The 19,188-nt window shown below is 39.1% G+C and overlaps 1 protein-coding gene across 3 annotated transcripts in view; it reads right to left on the minus strand.

Annotated features, from left to right (window-relative positions):
- Positions 1 to 19,188, minus strand: part of SMARCAD1 (SWI/SNF-related, matrix-associated actin-dependent regulator of chromatin, subfamily a, containing DEAD/H box 1) — a 71,887-nt gene that overhangs the window by 6,271 nt on the left and 46,428 nt on the right. For all 3 annotated transcript variants that reach the window (XM_060187729.1, XM_007524545.3, XM_060187730.1), the window contains 12 exons: positions 16,292 to 16,382; positions 13,741 to 13,840; positions 12,097 to 12,156; positions 11,932 to 12,007; positions 6,715 to 6,850; positions 6,185 to 6,322; positions 5,108 to 5,203; positions 4,899 to 5,016; positions 4,038 to 4,159; positions 2,897 to 3,085; positions 2,162 to 2,280; positions 826 to 1,008 (listed from right to left, as the gene is read on the minus strand). In XM_060187729.1, coding sequence (XP_060043712.1) covers positions 826 to 1,008; positions 2,162 to 2,280; positions 2,897 to 3,085; positions 4,038 to 4,159; positions 4,899 to 5,016; positions 5,108 to 5,203; positions 6,185 to 6,322; positions 6,715 to 6,850; positions 11,932 to 12,007; positions 12,097 to 12,156; positions 13,741 to 13,840; positions 16,292 to 16,382 — 1,428 coding nt within the window. The remainder of the gene's footprint in view (positions 1 to 825; positions 1,009 to 2,161; positions 2,281 to 2,896; positions 3,086 to 4,037; positions 4,160 to 4,898; positions 5,017 to 5,107; positions 5,204 to 6,184; positions 6,323 to 6,714; positions 6,851 to 11,931; positions 12,008 to 12,096; positions 12,157 to 13,740; positions 13,841 to 16,291; positions 16,383 to 19,188) is intronic.

The following is a 19,188-nucleotide window of genomic DNA, read 5'->3' on the forward strand; positions in this document are numbered from 1 at the left end:
AAAATATAAAGCATGTACATTAGTTATGTGGTAACATACAAGTATATAAACTATCTTCCTAAGAGGCCAGTGAGAAGAAATGAAAAATTCTATGATGAACATACATATCCATATGCTAAAGTTTTCTTTATTCAAGTTACATGAGACGGACATTTTCTGAGCACATCACTTTGAGAACTAACTCTTTCTATGGATCCCGGAGAAAACATCAGTAGTCTAAAATCAGTAAACAAAACCTGGATTTTAATCAGTAAACAAAACCTCCTGAGATGCATCAATTACAAATCTTTCTCAAAAGGGTTGGGCATTTACTTTCAATAGCTACAGAACTATGGGAGGTGGGGGGGGGGGAGGGTGGAAGGTGTGGGCACAGAGGTGACTGAGTTCTAATTACCAGAAAATGAGCAGGTTGGGGGGTCAGGAGGTGGCACACCTGGGAGAGTATATATGTCACAGTGGACCCAGGTTCAAGCCCTCAGTCTCCACCTGCAGGAGGGAAGCTTCACAAGTGGTGAAGCAGAGCTGCAGGTATCTGTCCGTTGGTCTCTCTGTGTATCCATCTTTCTATCTACCTCCCCCTTCCCTCTTGACTTCTGTCTCTGTTTCTATTCAATACATAAAAATAAAATTAAAAAGAAAACCAACAGGTTACTTAGTGAAGTTCATATTCAGTACTGATGGTATGGAATAAATACATTAGCAGACATGTTCTGCTAAAAGCAAAAATCAATAAAGCAAGCCATCTAAGAGTCTATATTCTAATAAGTTCTATAAACAGTAAGCAGCTACCCTGCTTAAAAACAAATTTTAGCAGAAAGCACTTACTTTGTCTGGCCTACTCTATGGCACCTGTCCTCTGCTTGCTTGTCATTATAAGGATTACAATCAATATCATGAAGTATAACCACATTTGCAGAAGTCAGGTTTATTCCCAGGCCACCGGCTTTTGTTGACAGCAGAAACACAAAGATATCCATATCGGTGTTAAACTCATCAATTAGATGAATTCTATAATATAAACACAAGTAGTCAAATCTCACTAAAAGGTCCATCATTAAAACTGAAAGCAGTCATGTAGCATAGAATGTAAACTTAAGACTTAAATTCATGCTCTTGACATTTCACAGCTATTTTTCCTAATTTCTGAAAACACTTGATTTCTCTATTAGATAGAGAAATAAATTGAGATGAAAGAGAGAGGAATAGAGAGTTGTAAGCTGCACTGTTTTTACCACCTATGAAGCTTTCTCCCTACAGGTGGGGGCTGGGGCTTTGTATACTGTAATGTTTGCACTCAACCAGGTGTGCCACTGCCCAGCCTCTCGTGCACTAATTTTATTGAAAGTCCTTTGACCAGTGGTTTTATTTCTTTTTCTTTTAGAGCTCCCATGTTGATCACTGATCTCTCTTCTAATTCTTCCTCCAAATTCAACTACCCAGATTCGACTGGTTCTTAAAGTTTTTCTTTGTTCACTGTTTCACAACACCTGGCTTACCAAAATATTGCAACTGGCTTTTTAATCTTTAATATTTTTGTTGACTAAGATGCTCAAGAACAAACTATCATAATTCTCTTGTAAGGTGACTTTTAAAAGTCCTTACCCTACCTACCAGAAAGCCACTCTGGCTGATTAAAAACAAACAAGGGTAGGGAAGAGATACCATAATGGTTATGCAAAGAGGCTCTCATGCCTGAGGCTTCAGAATCCCAGGTTCTATCCCTTGCACCAACACAAACAAGAGGCAAGCAGTACTCATGTAAAGGAAAATAATAATAACCAATGACAAAGAGAAGGTGCCTTGTATGTATTTAAGCTCTAGGACTGAACTACATAAAAACATCACAAAAACAAATAATATATAATAAATGTACTTTGGTATCTCTCATACACACACATAGAGACATACTTAAAAATATTTAAAAACTTGAAATACAGACTTATTGAAAAAGCTTAATTATACAATATAGCTATTTCAAAATATTTCCCCATGTAATTCAGGAAAGAAAACAAATATCCCCACATAAAGGTAAATGTTTGAAGTAGCCAGATATAAACCCCCAAACAACACAGTTCTATCAAATGCTCTAGACATTTAAAATTCTAACGTTTACTTGTACTTAAGAATAGCAGATATTTCTGAGACAAAAGAGAATACCAACCTTTCAGATATCTGAGTCTTTCCATCCAACCTGAGGTACCTATGGTGATGGTGTTTTAAGAGAACCTCTAAAATATCCAACATCATGGTAAACTGGCTAAACAACACGACTCTGTCACCCTGTAAAAATCACAGAGATTAGATATATGAATCCATTAGTGACCCTTGAAATAAATGTCTTGTTTATTTAGTTAAACTTCATAACTACCCTTCATTGTCAGCCTCAATTTAAAGAAAGTTAAAAGGGCTGGAGAGATTGTAAAGTGGTTATGCAAAAGACTTTCATGACTGAGACTCCTAGCCATGGAGCCAGAAGTAGGTCTTGTTTAAGAAAATAATAATGAAATAATAAAACAAAGACAGCTAAATACAGTAAAACTCAGCAACTGGGAATAACCACATACTATAAAAGCCACAGTACTACTCAACTGGCATAGTAGCTTCAAAACATTACTCTTAAAGGGATCATGGTCTTTCACTTAATGAAGTAGTGAAAACTAAAACTGTGAAAGAATAGTGTGTGTAGACTACTCAGTTCCATTTTTGAGGTTTCATGAAGAAAATGAAGTAATCCGGACACTTAGGCTCAAATGCAATAAACTCCCAAATGCTCAAAACACTACTTGCTAGAAAACTGAGAACAAAAGCTAATGCTTTAAGCTAGTCAAATCATGCTACAATTGTTTCAGGTCTGTATGACTGGGGGAACACAAATCGAGTATCATCAGCTTCGTACCTTCTGTTTCAATTCAGACAGAATGCATCCCAAAGCCCGGAATTTCCCAGAGTCCAAAATTAAATCCATGTCTAACTGGAAGTCACTGATATGTCGATACTGCTTACAAAGTCCGTTTAACTCAAAGTCTGTCATGACCTCCATGTCCTCAAAGATTAAGTCAGGGTTAGCTTCACAATGTGTAGGTTCCTTGAAGTAAGACAGAACAGCACACACTTTACAATAATATCCGAAAAATCTAGTAAAATGCTCACATCTAACAAATTCCTTTTTTAAGCAGAATAGTCTAATAAAACTGCTCCCATCTAATAAAAATGACAAAGAGATATTTACAGACAAAATGTTTAGAATTTGGCTCAAAATATCCAAATATCACTCTGTGGAGGAATCTAGACAAGATAAATGTAGCCGCATTTATATCTAGATGATAATGACAGAAAATGACTGAAGGTTATGTGGGCAGAGGATTTCATTAAACAATTTTCTTTGATTAGTTACTGCACTTTTTATAGATTTAAGACATCACCAAAAGCTTTCAAGAAGCATATGACTGCAATCAACAAAGATCTATAGACATTCTAAAGAGAATGATAGAAAAACAGGGATTAATGGCTCAAACTATAAACAAAATACAAAACAAGCAAACAAAGGAGTACACTAATGGAGAAGTGACTCCCAGAACAAAAATTTGAGTGTCTAGCCTCAAGTAGTGATATTAATTAATTAATTAATTAAAATCAAAGAAGTACATCACATAAGTCTCCACTAGAACTTGTTTCCTCTAAAAGGGCTCTGTATTCTGGGTTCTGTGGACAAAGTGACCTACTAGCATCCACTCAGCTCTGACTCAGTGCTGAGAAAGGAGTCAGATCCCACAGGCATGGCTACGGCTGAGCTTGGATGAATCTTCATTTGCAAAACCAGTAAACACATGTGACTTTCAAGTCAAAGGCTGTGGCCTTCTGACTCCCTGGTTCTCATGTACCTCAAATGATCTCGTATTTATCTTGAGAATATTCTCCCAAATAAACGGCTACAGGTTACTATACCTACTAGGTGTATTTTTGTTTTAATAGCCCAACAGCTCTACTTCCTTTTCTGGCTGTGTGTCTGGAGCAATGTACTAGCACGGTGGCCTTACCTTCAGCATGAGCTGAGACATCTCCTTGAGTTTGTCGGGTGTGTAATACTGGCGGTGTAATAGGGGATGATTGGCCATTTTTCTCAATTGCATCATGACATTGCACATTTCTGTGCTTTTTTCTGTGATTCAAAGAGCACACATTAGAAAGAAAAATGAAGCTGATAGATGCTGAAACTGATCACAACTTTAAGAGTTTTAAAATTTTACTTTCAAGTTACAACTAATTATTTTTCTCACATGTAGTCAGGGAATGAACCCAGGGCCTAGCACAATTAACTGCACTCCTGAGCTGTGTACCCAGGCCCACTGGAGTTATCTGCAGGGGTAGGATGGAGAGACAGAGAGAAGAAGACATCACAGGGGCTGGGTGGGGCCACATATGATGAGACTGTGCAAAAACCTGAGTTCAAGATCTCCTCCCCCATCTGCAAGGGAGAGGCTTCATGAAAGGTACTGCAGGCATATCTCTTTCTCCCTACTCCCCCCCCACCAAAACAAAAAAAAAAGTCTCTTGGTCCTATTAAGAAAAGGGGGGCGGGGTAGGAGAAAATGGCCACCATAAACAGTGGATTTGTTGTTCAACCACCAAGTCTTAGCAGTAACCCTGGTGGAAAACAAAACAAAACAAAACAAAAACACAAAAAAAAGGACATCACAGCACTGCTGCCCACCCATTCATGGGGCTCCCTGGTGGTGCTGTGGCTCAAACCCAGATGTTGATGCACAGCAAAGTGTGCCCTGTGCCTGGCAAGCCACCTCTCAGTCCTAAAAAAAACTTCCATTATCATATGACTAAACAAAATGCCAACACTGTTCAGGCCTATTCATCATAGAAAAATCATAAAAATCAGATTCTACCTAAGTTATTGATGGATTTTTTCAACCTGTTGAAAAGTTCCAAATAGAGCTGCTCCTGCTTCTCTGACATGGCACACAGTTCAATCCGGTCTTTTTTGGGGGGCAGCTGTTTGAGAACCTAGACAACCGATTAAGAAGATCACATAAATAAAGAGAAAACAGAACACATCTGGAAAAAAACTCCTAACAATACAAAGACTAAGAGTTACCTCTTCTTTCACTCTTCTGAGAATAAACGGTTTTATGATTTGCTTTGCATGTGCTATTCTCTCCTTTTCATATATACTTTGCTCATCTGCTGATTTCTAAGTAAAGAACACAGACTTTTAGAAGCTAAATAATCACAGTAACATGAAAATCCCATCATCACAGAAACTCAGCCTTAACTGTAATATCACACTTAAATTGAGCCACAATTCCCTTCTTAAACTCTCCATGTCTTCAAGTTTCATGCTGTGTGATCTTTTATTGTTGAGATGACACATTTGAAGTATACTAGGTAAACTGGTTTGGAGAGAGGGAGAGGGAAAGAGAGGAAGAGGGAGGAAAGAGGGAGAGAGACATGGAGGATGTGCGCACATGTGCGTAGGTAAGAGAAGGATGGTGACTAAAGGCTACTAGAGCAGGTGGTGACATAAACCATGTGGTATTTAAAAGGACGAGTCAAAACTTGGTAATCTGGGAGAACTGAAGACATGCAGAAAAGTGAATTTTATTCTCAGATCTGAATAACTTTCCATACCGTACAATCTCCTAAGTCATTTCTTTACTGTAACTTTTAGACATCATTCCTTCTATTTCAAAATAGATTTTTCGGCATAAAATTTTCTAGGCAGTCTAACCTTACCCAGCCCTACAGTAGTTTACCTAGAAAGAAATACTACTCAATTTTACTTGGTCATCCCCCCTCCTTCCCAATGCCAAGGCGCACCATCCCAGGGCAACATTCACTAACAGAACAACAAAGACAGAAAGTGCAAGAGACCACAACACCAAGCTTTCTCTAACTGATGGGCTGGCTCACAGCAAGGCAGTGTAGCCCTGTGAGCACTTTCCCTGCCTCATCTGACCCATTTTCATTTAAAAAGATGCGGTGACCAAACTGCCCTGATAGCATCTGAATGGGCTCAACACTATTTAAAGTTTAATTCATCAGAAAACCTGAATGTTACAATTTAAAATTCCTCAACACTGATTACAGAAGCCACTAACTTATTTCCCACAGAAATAAAGGCAGAAGAGGGTAACCCAAAATCATGTGGGAGAAAATGGGGATTTGTGCGTACGGTCTTGGAAGAGAACATCCTGCGTATCTCACTGGTGCTGCTGCTGAACATGTGCGGCATGACGAAGTTGAGCAGCGACATGAGCTCCAGCAGGTTGTTCTGCACTGGTGTGCCTGTGAGCAGCAGGCGGTTACTGGCCTGCGAAGCAACATTTGGGTTAGTCTCCTCAGAGGGGAAGAACAGCATTACAACTGCGGTTCACACTCATGTTCTATGTTAAGTTTCCAAAACCACTGTTTCATATTGTCATCTGCTAGACTTTAAGGCAGAATGTGTGAGATGACTGGCTGTATCCCAGTCACTTTAGGGCTAGATAATGTCTTAAACCGTGCAGATGGGTCCACAAAGACTCATGAACTAGAGATGATCTAATGCCTTTGCTGGGTCATCAGAAAGTTAAGAGCAAGGGACAGAGGCCAACTGGCCCACAAAGTATGAAATATTTATCATCTTGCCCCTAACATTCTCATTACAATGAGCACTTTTAAAACTTTGTAATTGGAAAGGCTGGCAAAACAACACTCTCTTACATTAATTGTCATAAGATGCTGGTAGCGGATGGAGCCCATATTCTTCAACATATGGCCCTCGTCAAAAATTGCATGATTAAGCTTCAACTTTCGAAACAGACTCCGGTCATCAGAACTGCTGATTGCACAATTATACCTGTCACCGAGGAAAAAAAGAATCTCAAAGATTAGGTATCGTTAAACAAGGAGCCTAGAAAAATGTCTTGTGATTATTCCTATTCGTACATTTCTGACCGCCAGAGCCTAAAATACACCACCATACACAGGTGACATTCAAAGACTAATGTACTTGCATCCAATTATGAAGGATGAACCAAGTTATGGAAGATGCAAGGTGTAGTTAAGAGAAGCTTCACATCTAAAATTCCTGAAGATAGTGGAGTCTATATATAGCAAACCTACAGCCAACATCATACTCAATGGTGAAAAACTGGAAGCATTTCCCCTCAGATCAGGTACTAGACAGGGCTGCCCACTATCACCATTACTATTCAACATAGTGTTGGAAGTTCTTGCCATAGCAATCAGGCAGGAGCAAGGAATTAAAGGAATACAGATTGGAAGAGAAGAAGTCAAACTCTCCTTATTTGCAGATGACATGATAGTATACATGGAAAAACCTAAGGAATCTAGCAAGAAGCTTTTGGAAATCATCAGGCAATACAGTAATGTATCAGGCTATAAAATTAACATTCAAAAGTCAGTGGCATTCCTCTATGCAAACACTAAGTTAGAAGAAATTGAAATCCAGAAATCAGTTCCTTTTTCTATAGCAACAAAAACAATAAAATATCTAGGAATAAACCTAACCAAAGAAGTGAAAGACTTGTATACTGAAAATTATGAGTCACTACTCAAAGAAATTGAAAAACACAAAGAAGTGGAAAGATATTCCATGTTCATGGGTTGAAAGAATTAACATCATCAAAATGAATATATTACCCAGAGCCATCTACAAATTTAATGCTATCCCCATCAAGATCCCAAGCACATTTTTTAGGAGAATAGAACAAATGCTACAAATGTTTATCTGGAACCAGAAAAGACCTAGAATTGCCAAAACAATCTTGAGAAAAAAGAACAGAACCGGAGGCATCACACTCCCAGATCTCAAACTATATTATAGGGCCATTGTCATCAAAACTGCTTGGTACTGGAACATGAACAGACACACTGACCAGTGGAATAGAATTGAGAGCCCAGAAATGAGGCCCCACACGTATGGACATCTAATCTTTGACAAAGGGGCCCAGACTATTATATGGGGGAAGCAGAGTCTCTTCAACAAATGGTGTTGGAAACAATGGGTTGAAACATGCAGAAGAATGAAGCTGAATCACTGTATTTCACCAAATACAAAAGTAAATTCCAAGTGGATCAAGGACTTGGATGTTAGACCAGAAACTATCAGATAGTTAGAGGAAAATATTGGAAGAACTTTTTTCCGCATAAATTTTAAAGACATTTTCAATGAAACGAATCCAATTACAAGGAAGACTAAGGCAAGTATAAACCTATGGGACTACATCAAATTAAAAAGCTTCTTCACAGCAAAAGAAACCACTACCCAAATCAAGAGACCCCTCACAGAATGGGAGAAGATCTTTACATGCCATACATCAGATAAGAGTTTAATAACCAACATATATAAAGAGCTTACCAGACTCAACAACAAGACAACAAATAACCCCATCCAAAAATGGGGGGAGGAATTGGACAGAATATTCACCACAGAAGAGATCCAAAAGGCCGAGAAACACATGAAAAAATGCTCCAAGTCTCTGATTGTCAGAGAAATGCAAATCAAGACAACAATGAGATATCACTTCACTCCTGTGAGAATGTCATACATCAGAAAAGGTAACAGCAGCAAATGCTGGAGAGGGTGTGGGGTCAAAGGAACCCTCCTGCACTGCTGGTGGGAATGTCAATTGGTCCAACCTCTGTGGAGAACAGTCTGGAGAACTCTCAGAAGGCTAGAAATGGACCTACCTTATGACCCTGCAATTCCCCTCCTGGGGATATATCCTAAGGAACCCAACACATTCATCCAAAAAGATCTGTGTACACATATGTTCTTGGCAGCACAATTTGTAATAGCCAAAACCTGGAAACAACCCAGGTGTCCAACAACAGATGAGTGGCTGAGCAAGTTGTGGTATATATACACAATGGAATACTACTCAGCTATAAAAAATGGTGACTTCACCGTTTTCAGCCGATCTTGGATGGACCTTGAAAAAATCATGTTGAGTGAAATAAGTCAGAAACAGAAGGATGAATATGGGATGATCTCACTCTCAGGCCGAAGTTGAAAAACAAGATTAGAAAAGAAAACACAAGTCGAACCTGAAATGGAATTGGAGTATTACACCAAAGTAAAAGACTCTGGGGTGGGTGGGTGGGTGGGGAGAATACAGGTCCATGAAAAATGATGAATGAAATAGTGGGGGTTGTATTGCTAAATGGGAATCTGGGGAATGTTATGCATGTAAAAAAAAAAAAAAAGAAGTAGAAATGCAAAGCAGAAATTGACTGAGTTTGGAGTATGGCACCAAAGTAAGAAAGCAGAAGTATACTAGAGTTTGCAGTGAGTACCTCCCTAATACTTCCTCTCCACTTTTCCAAGCTTTGGGTCCATGATTGCTCAACAATTTGTTTGGCTTTGTATGTTAACTCTCTTTTCAGTCACCAGGTTCCAGGTGTCATCAGGATGCCGGCCAGACTTCCCTGGATTGAAGACACCACCAATGTGTCCTGGAGCTCAGCCTCCCCAGAGACCCATCCTACTAGGGAAAGAGAGAGGCAGACTGGGAGTATGGACCGACCAGTCAACGCCCATGTTCAGCGGGGAAGCAATTACAGAAGCCAGACCTTCTACCTTCTGCAACCCTCAATGACCCTGGGTCCATGCTCCCAGAGAGATAGAGAATGGGAAAGCTATCAGGGGAGGGGGTGGGTTATGGAGATTGGGTGGCGGGAATTCTGTGGAGTTGTACCCCTCCTACCCTATGGTTTTGTTAATTAATCCTTTCTTTAATAAAAAAAAAAAAAAAAGAAGAAGCTTCACATCTAAATAAATAAGTAGCCAGCTTGGGTTCACTGTATAGTCTACAAATTGTTAAGATTATTTGATGGACTGTTACTGTTTAAGCAGCAGCATAGAAAAGGGCATGGGGCGAACACTGCTGCTATTTAGAATCCAATTCTCTTGAACCAAATCATCAACCATAAGCAAGCACTGGCCCCTCAAGTATGAGATGCTGAGTTGATTCCCGACACCACTTGTGCCAGAGTGATGCTCTGACTCTCCCTCTCTCACCAATTAAAACAAAATACACTTTTAAAAATGATATATATGAGGCTGGGGAGATAGTGTAACAGTTATACAAAAGATTTTAATGCTGGGGTTGGGTGCTAGTGCACCTGGTTTCAAGCCCCACCCCGGTTCCCACCAGCAGGGGGAAAGCTTCATAAGCACTGTAGCAGTGTTACAGCTTTCTCTCTGCCCCTCTCTCTCCCTTCCTACCCTACCTCCCTCTCAATTTCTCCCTATCTTATCAAGTCAAATAAAATTTAAAACTTTCAAAAATAAAAAACAAAAAAAATTTAATGCCTGAGGCCCTAAGGTCCCAGGTTCAATTCCCAGCACCATTGGAAGATGGAGCTCTGCAGTGCTCGTCTCTTACTCTGTATCTCTCTCATTAAAACAAATAAATAGATGCATTTTGGATGAATGTTTTACATTATGCTCTTCCAGTGTCAACAGAGGAAACAAGCTTGGAGTAATCAAGCGGGGATGCATAGCATAATGATTATGAAAAGAGACTCTCAAAGTCTCAGGTTCAATCCTCCACACTGTTGTTAAAAAAAAAAAAAAAAGCTTGGAATAATTCGTACAATTAAAAAAATTCTGGGAGTCAGGTGGTAGTGCAGCAGGTTAAGCGCATGTGGTGCAAAGCGCAAGGACTGACATAAGGATCCCGGTTTGAGCCGCCAGCTCCCCACCTGTGGGGGAGTCGCTTCACAAGTGGTGAAGCAGGTCTGCAGATGTCTATCTTTCTCTCCCCCTCTCCATTTCTCTCTGTCCTATCTAACGACGACATCAGTAACAACAATAAAAAACAACATGGGCAACAAAAGGGAAAAATAAATATCTTAAAATTTTTTTTTAATTTGTGAGATACTTATGACAGAACATCATTAATTCATATTTGCAAGTTAAGAATAATATGAGTTACTTTGGTGCAATGACTTAGATTTACTTTAGGCTTGGCTAACAGAGGTATGAGACTATTCTGGCAAATTAGTGGGTCAAAACTACTTACAAGTCACCTGAGGCATTAGCAAAAACCTGTAATCTGGTGTAACACACCAAACTGGAAAATGCCTGAGTCCTCAACATAAGATATTCCATTACTTTTTTTGCATAAGTCAAATCACACACTTTCCTTCATATTAGAATTTTTACCCTTTTTTTAAGTAGCTGAGTTAATTTAGTGTTTGTAAAGAATTTACATGCAAGAAGCTCCAGGTTCAATCACTACTCTGACCTCTACTTCTCTCTCATGAGATATTTAAAAAAAAAAAAATTGAGGGGCCAGATGGTGGCACACCACATTAAGTGCACATAGTACCTGTTATGCACAAGGATCTGAGCAAGGACCCAGGTTCAAACCCCCATTCCCTACCTGTAAGGGGATGCTTCTCTCCCTATCTCTTCCTCTGCTTTCAATTTCTCTGTGTCCTATTAAATAGGGGGGCGGGGGAAGGCCACTGGGAATGGTGGATTCCTAGTGGTGGCATAGAGCTCTAGTGATAACCCTAGAGAAAAAGAGATAGACACAGAGAGACAGAAAGAAAGAGAGAGAGAGAGATTTTATTTTTTTTGAGATGGGCAGTGGTATATATACTCAGTAGAGTACACACATTACTGAGACCAAGTGCCTGGTCCCCATGCATAGGGAGGAAGCTCACAAGTGTGAAGCAAATCTGGTGTCTCTTTTTCTCACTCCCTACTCCCTCTCCCCTCTCAATTTCTTTCTTTAGCAACCAAAGAAAGAAGGAATTAAATGGCCACCAGAGCTATGGGTTTCTCATATAGATATCTGGCCTCAGCTATAACCCTACTGGCAAATTACTAAATTGACTTTTTATTTGGGAACTGCATGCATTCTCTACAAAAAGGAAAAAGAAAAAAAATATATCAGTACTTACGTGGTCACAATTACATTGTATTCTTCATATTTACTGTGAATGTTGTATCTGATCTGTTTACGTTCTTCTTGAGAACCTGTAATTTGACAAAACATACAGGCTGTCTTTACTATGTTTCGTTAGGATTTTGCAGACATAGAGAAAAGCAAAATGATGTGATCTTACCATAGTAACAGAGCACCTTTAAACTAGGGCACCACAAATTCACTTCCCTTAGCCAGTTATCTAGGAAACAAAGAGAGATATCATGTGTGTCTGCTACAATGTGCTATGTGAACACAATAAAAATAACACCAACATTTGACACACCCTGCCCAGAAGTAACTTTCACAGAATAATAAAAGATACACGTTGAAAACAAATCATAAATTTGTGGTCTGGCAAGTGGCAGTGGATTACGTTTTACTCTCAAAAAATGAGGTCCCAAATTCAATCCCTGGCAGGACATGTGCCAGAGTTATGTCTGGTTCTCTTTTTCCTAATCTTTTTCATTAATAAACAAAATTGTTAAAGTTGAAAAAAAAATCATAAATGCCTGGGCCAGAGAACCAATTTAGTGGGAAGGTTGTGTTCCCAGGTCAACTCCTAACACCACATGAGAGGGCCACAGAACTAGAGGAAGCTCTGGAGCTCCAGTGTCTCTGGCTCTCTTCATCTCTCACTGGATGAAACAGCCTGGGAACAGTGAGCATGTGTGAGGCTTTGAAGCAAATAAACAAATAAATAAATGATTCCTCATAACCACACTATTGATAATGACCAACCATTATATGTGGGTGTTATTAACTTCCAATTTATAGAATTATTTTGGTTACATTCATACTCATGTCTTTTTTAAATTAATTAATTTATTTATTGAATAGACAGAAATGGAGAGGGAATGAATGGGGAGATAGGGATACCTGCAGCCCTGCTTCACTGATCATGAAACTTTCCCTTGCAAGTAGAGGCCCAGGGCTTTGAACCTGGGTCTGGGTCTTTGCACATGGTTAACATGTGTATTTAACCAGGTGTGCCAGTGCCTGGACCCCTCTATGAAGCATGACCCTTCTATGAAACATTCTTATTCTAGTCCACACCCTGTCAACCAAATAAAAAAATAGCAACCATGATTTTAGTAGGAAGGAACTGCCCACTTAGGATTTAACCAACATTTGATTACAAATTTAAAAGTACTTGGTTTTTCTTAGTTACACACTCACACTAAAGTAATTAAAATATTTTGAGCAGCCAAGAATGGTGGCTGAGTGGGGCAGAGCACAGGACTTTTCTGTATACTTAAGAATTATGGGTGCTGGGTGGTGGTGCAACTGCTTGTTCAAAGCACAAGGACCCAGGTTCGTACCTCCAGTCCTTATCTGCAGGGAAAAGCTTCACAAGTGGTAAAGCAGTCTTTCTCCCTATCACTCTCCCTCTTGATTTCTGGCTGTCTCTATCCAATAAATAAATGAAGATTTTAAAAAAGCTTACATGCCAGGAAGAAAATTTTAAAAATAATGCTTATGAAAACAAAAAAATCTTGTCAAGGGATCCTGGATCTGTAACTTAAAGGTGAATGATTGGCTTGAATTATTTTCTTTGAAAGGCTGCCCGTACAATCCAACACATACACAAACGGGGAGGAATACAAGACTACCGTAATCAACATTCACAAACTAAGAAGTCACACACACACACACACAAAGGGGGAGGAATATAAGACCACGGTATTCAACATTTACCTCCACAAACTTAGAAGTCACACACACTCACTCATTCTGCTCAACTATAAGACACTAGCTTCAGATGCGTGCTTACAGATCTACCTACCTATAGTCGAGGCTGGAACAACAATCAGATGAGGACCCTTATTCCCCTCCTGGTAGAGGTAGGCCAGGAATGCAATGGCTTGAATAGTTTTCCCTAGACCCTAAAATTCAAAAGTGTTTTGATTTAAATACTAGTATATAAATTTTTAAAAATTAGAAAATAGAAAAGGAATGCTTCTGTGGTCCAGGAAGTGGCGCAGTAGATAAAGGGTTGGACTCTCATGAGGCCCTGAGTTCAATCCCTGACAGCACAGGTGCCAGAAAGATACTGGTTCTTTCTCTCTCTCCTCCTATATTTCTCATTAATAAATAAAATCTTAAAAAAAAAATTTAAAAAAAGGAATGCTTCTGATTTTCTCCCATACGGAGATTGTAATCTCCAAATGACACAACTCACTTTAACAAGCAGGGTTGATCCTGTTAACACAGTACCCACACTAATATGGAGGGCCTTTGAACTATATAAAGAGATTAGGTTTCTGAGAACTGTTTGCCTCACATACTCATACGGAGTGGACTCTGGGGCTGATGTCCAGTTAACTACCTGGTCTCAACATGTCCCTGATCCAAGGCATCAGAGAAGCCTACATTCACCACAAAAGCCCTCAGTGACAGTGTTCATGGTATGCTTATTGTAAGTGCCAAACAATAAATAACAAGTATTTCCATCAACTGGTGAATAGGTAAGCAAATGTAGCATATTAATGCTGTAGAGTACCACATGGCAATATAAAGGAGCAAGCTACTGATCCATGAAGAACAGGGATGCACCTCAGTATTGTCACTGAGAAGCCAGAAACAAGCTTTATTTATATCTATGTAGTTTAAGATAAAGAAAGAAATGTCTGGTGACAGGTGTCAAATAGTTACAGTAGTAGTGACTGAGTAAAGATCTTGAGGGAACATCTATGTATGGTGATCACATGGGTAAGTACCTAAAAAGTAACTAAGCCGGGTGTTTGTATGTGTGTGTTACTTCAAGTAAATTGTACACCAAACTGAAATACTGTTTTTATGCCCACGTGTCAGAAGCTATCGTGCAAATGAAGTGATTTATGGGAAAGGATTGTTTTCATTAACTTAACTGTCCTCTTCCATGCCATGTTCCCCAAATTCATGTGAGTTTCTTGCCACCACTGTGACGATATCTGGACAATGGGCCTCAGTCATTATGAAAGAAAGCAATTTAGCATCAGGGGTGGTAACTCCCCTGGTGGAACACAATTTTGCTGCGTTTGAGGACCCACGTTTGAGTCCCCAGCACCAGAAAGGAGCATCATGCACAGAAGGTGCTGCAGTTGTCTGTCTTTGTCACTCCCTACCTTAAAGGTGGGGCAGGCGGGGGCGGGGGGGAGGAGCCTGCTGGGAGTGGTGAAATGCCAGCAAGAAGAACCAGGCTGGCACTGAAAAAGAAAAATAAGAGAAAACAAAGGGATTAAGTGCACACTAGGAGGAGGCATGAAGACGATCAGCACTGGGAGAAGCCAATCAGCACACACACTGGGCGTGGACTTCAAGGACGCTGAGGGAGGAAACAAATCTGTGCTTTGCATCACCCAATTATTTTTGCACTTCATAGGTTACAAAGAGCCTCATGTGTATCTCACTTGATACTAAAGATGATCTCATGACAGAGAAATATCTATGATTTGCTGACAGTGGCTGAGAAACCGGGTCACATTGGAAGAATCAGAAAGTCTATGGAAGGCAAATCCCCAAGGCCACTTTCCTACAACTATGAAATCCTCTTATTTCTCCAACTTTTGAAATCCCATGAGTATCATTCACTTTCTATTAAACAGTGTCTTAATTTTAACTTACTATGAGGTTTCTATGAAAACAGTCTTCTAAAGATTACTAAGAGCTAAACATTGGAACAAGGATCATTATTTTTGTTCATTTTATTTTGGAAATCTATTCTATAGTGCAATGTACATGCAACCCTTAACTGTTTTCTCAACTGCACTCATTTTCAACGAACACTTTCGGAAAGGTATATGTAACTGACTGGGGAAAGGAAAGCAAAGTTAGATTAATGAAGTTTCTATGAACCTACATTCGTGATAATACTTTTCCAAAACCTGGCATCAAGCAAATGTGACTGTGGAAAGGGGAGATTCAGACATCTAATAAAAAGTAAAATGGCTGAAATAAAGTAGATGATCAATGACTGGATTTATGTACTTACAAAAACATATATGTATGATGAAATAAAATTTAAAGGCAGCTACAGAAAAAGCATTGTAGCAAAAAACTTGTATTAGAATTGCATATCATAGTATGTGTAATGGATACATGAATATGCAGAAAAGATAATCTAGAAAGATCTATGTCAAAAGACTACTTTCTCTAAGATGGTAGGATTATAGGTGACTTCTATCATATTTATACATAGTGTTTAGTCTTTAATACATACTTAATAATTGATAATGAGGGAAAACAATTTTTGTCAGTAGGGGGGAGTGAGGAGGCTGTAGCACAAGAGAAATGGGTGCAAAGAGTTATTAGATAAGAAGTAGAAATACCAAACAATGCTGAGCACTCCTACTTACCATTTCATCTGCCAATATGCCATTAAGTCCGTGTTTATGTAACAAGGCCAACCAATTCAAGCCAACCTTCTGATAGGGCTTGAGCGACAAGCTGGGAAGGAGAGAGTAACCAAATATTATAGAATGGCACTTCACTGCCTGTCTCTGTTGATTTTCTGATGTAAAGGTAAGGCTTACAATGCACACAAAAATGGAAACTGGTCTAGTCTTACCATTTGCCTGTCACAAGCCATTTGCACTTAACAAAAAGAGCTCAAAACTTAAGACATTGCTAGAATGTTGTCAGATTTTATTCTCTTTTTATTTCTTCTGATGATAACTACAAAAATATTATCTTGTTAAGCCATAATGTAACCCTACCAAATTAATTCTGTAAAAGACCAGAATGTTAACTGTAATATTACTAAATTACTACTTACACTAGAGAACTGTACTGATTTGAATTGTAGCATGTTAAAGTAAAGGTATGTATACACCAATACAAGCATGGTTTGCTCCTTTGTCATGTTGTCTAGCAGACACATGCTGAATGAATGCCCATCCCCTCTACCTATGTCAGTGAGATCTATATAATATTGGGTGTGAGTGTAAATTCTCATTTATGCTCAAAAGCACACAAATATTAAATTTTGTCAATCAATGTAAGTGAACAGAACAAAGCAGGTAAGTGCCAAAAGCTGGATTTAATCTGGAGGAGAAAACTGAAAACATAAAGGGCATTTTTATCCTTGAAAATGACTTGTGAGGATGGTGTATGGAGGGCTCTGAGGAATGGAAACAAACCATCTTTCTAAAAGTTTACCTGTTTTAAAGCTTATCTCATTATCATGCATTACATGTCTAATTTATGCAGATACACAAAGACAGTATCAAGCAACACTTCATTTGCACAACCTCAAAAGGAAACAGCTAGTAACTGAAATTATTATTATTCAAATAAAAGACTGGCCCAACAGATGTGATCTGTTGCTGCAGATGCAAGAACTCTGAAGAGGGGAGGCAGACGTGTTTAAGGCCCCAGTGTCCTGTGATGGACAAAGATGTGAATTGGTGGAGGGTGAGATTAGAAATTATATCTGGAGGCACACCTGGCGAAGCATGTTATCATGTGCAAAGACCTGGTACAAGCCCAGTCTACATCTGCACTGGGAAGCTTCATGAGTGGTGAAGGAGTATAGCAGGTGTCTCTCCCTTCTTTCATTCAACTTCCATCAAAGGAGGGGGGAGGGAAAGGAATAGCTACTGGGAATAGTGGCATCACTATAGAGGCACCAAACACCCAGCAATAGCCCTGACTGGGGGGAAAGAGAAAGAGGAAATGGAGTGAGGGGAGAGCGAAAGAGACCGACTAATCACAGACAACTACCTTGCAAATCATCATTTCTCCCCAAAAAGATGATTTTAAACTTCATAAAACTAAAACTGACCCATCCATAAACACAAAGTAGCTCTGTAATATTTAAGCTATTAAATAGCTTTGTCACACTGAAATGTTTCAAAAATCTAAGTATTTATTGCTCTTCTGCTGTTTATCTACATTACAAGTAATTTTCAATATGCAATGTCCATGAAAAGGCAGGGTTGACAATGACAGTGGAAGTGCAAATCATTTGCCACAAAGAACTCTTAAAACAGAGTAGCTAGAGTCTATCTTCAGTGCTAATATGAAGGCAATACAGTCAGCCTTACACAATCTATGTACTTAACTATTTATTACCTGTGACCTCTGGGGCCTCAGGCATAAAGTGTTAACATTGGTGCTACCTCCCTAACTACCCCCAATAATTTTGATATTTAGTTGTTTAAATTTTTCTTCTTTTATAAATTTCATGACTACACATGAATCCTAACATTTGATAAAAATGTAGTGATTTGCTCAAATATTGAGAACTACAGTCCAGAACTCCATAGCTTAATAGGGCTCTACAAAGCAGAAAACTGAGTGTAAGGTCTTCCAGGATAATAAAAGAAAGTGGGATATACTGAAGTTACTTTTTTTGTTAGGGGGAAAAGTACTTTCAGTCAGGTGCTATGGTTTCTTTTCAAAATATTCTGAAAGATGAGGAGAAAAAAGAGAAAGAGAAGGAGAGGTAGGGAAAGAGGGAGAAAGGAAGGAAGGGAGGGAAGGAGGAAGGAATGGAGGGAGGAAAAAAGACGTCAGGTTGAGTGCACAAGTTACTGTGCATAAGAACCTGAGTTCAAGTTCAAATCCCCATCTCCACCTGCAGGATGGTGGTAAAGCTTTACAGGTGGTGAAGCAGTGTTGCATGTGTCCCTGTCTATCTCCCACTCCTCTCTCAATTTCTCTCTGTCCTATTAAATAAAAGGAAGAAGAAAAACAAAAAGGAAAGGTGAGAAAGGCCTGAAATAGAAACAGTAAATGTGTTACATCATAGTTTCAAATACTGAAATATGGAACTAGAAAGCTGAAATAAGGGATGAGGAAGATAGTTGGGCTAAAACTGATGTCCACTGAAATGTGTCAAGGTTGCTGAGACCTCAGTTTGCACGGATAGTATCTACATGACTGAAATGCTCACATCACTGAATTCTGAGCTTCTCAGACTATCTGCGCTAACATCACTGACGGCTTAGGAATAGCTCATATGAGGGCCCTAGTCTCCAAGGGATGGCTGAACAACATCAATAAAGACCAGATAATTCAGGACATGCAGGACTATATATAGAACAGGTGGCAAACTATCATGTTTAAAATAGTTTAAAGCTAACCAGTTTCTGACATAGACACCTCTATGGTAGGAAAAAAAAAAGATGGGAGCTTTGTTACTAAGCTTTGTTTTCCTTTTCCCTCAACTGTCTTACTATATTTTGCATTTTTGTTCTGACATTTTAAAATGATAAAATATAAATGCAATCGCTTTGCAACATCATTTTTC

Source organism: Erinaceus europaeus, chromosome 3, assembly GCF_950295315.1.
Source record: "Erinaceus europaeus chromosome 3, mEriEur2.1, whole genome shotgun sequence".
Taxonomy (NCBI): domain Eukaryota; kingdom Metazoa; phylum Chordata; class Mammalia; order Eulipotyphla; family Erinaceidae; genus Erinaceus; species Erinaceus europaeus.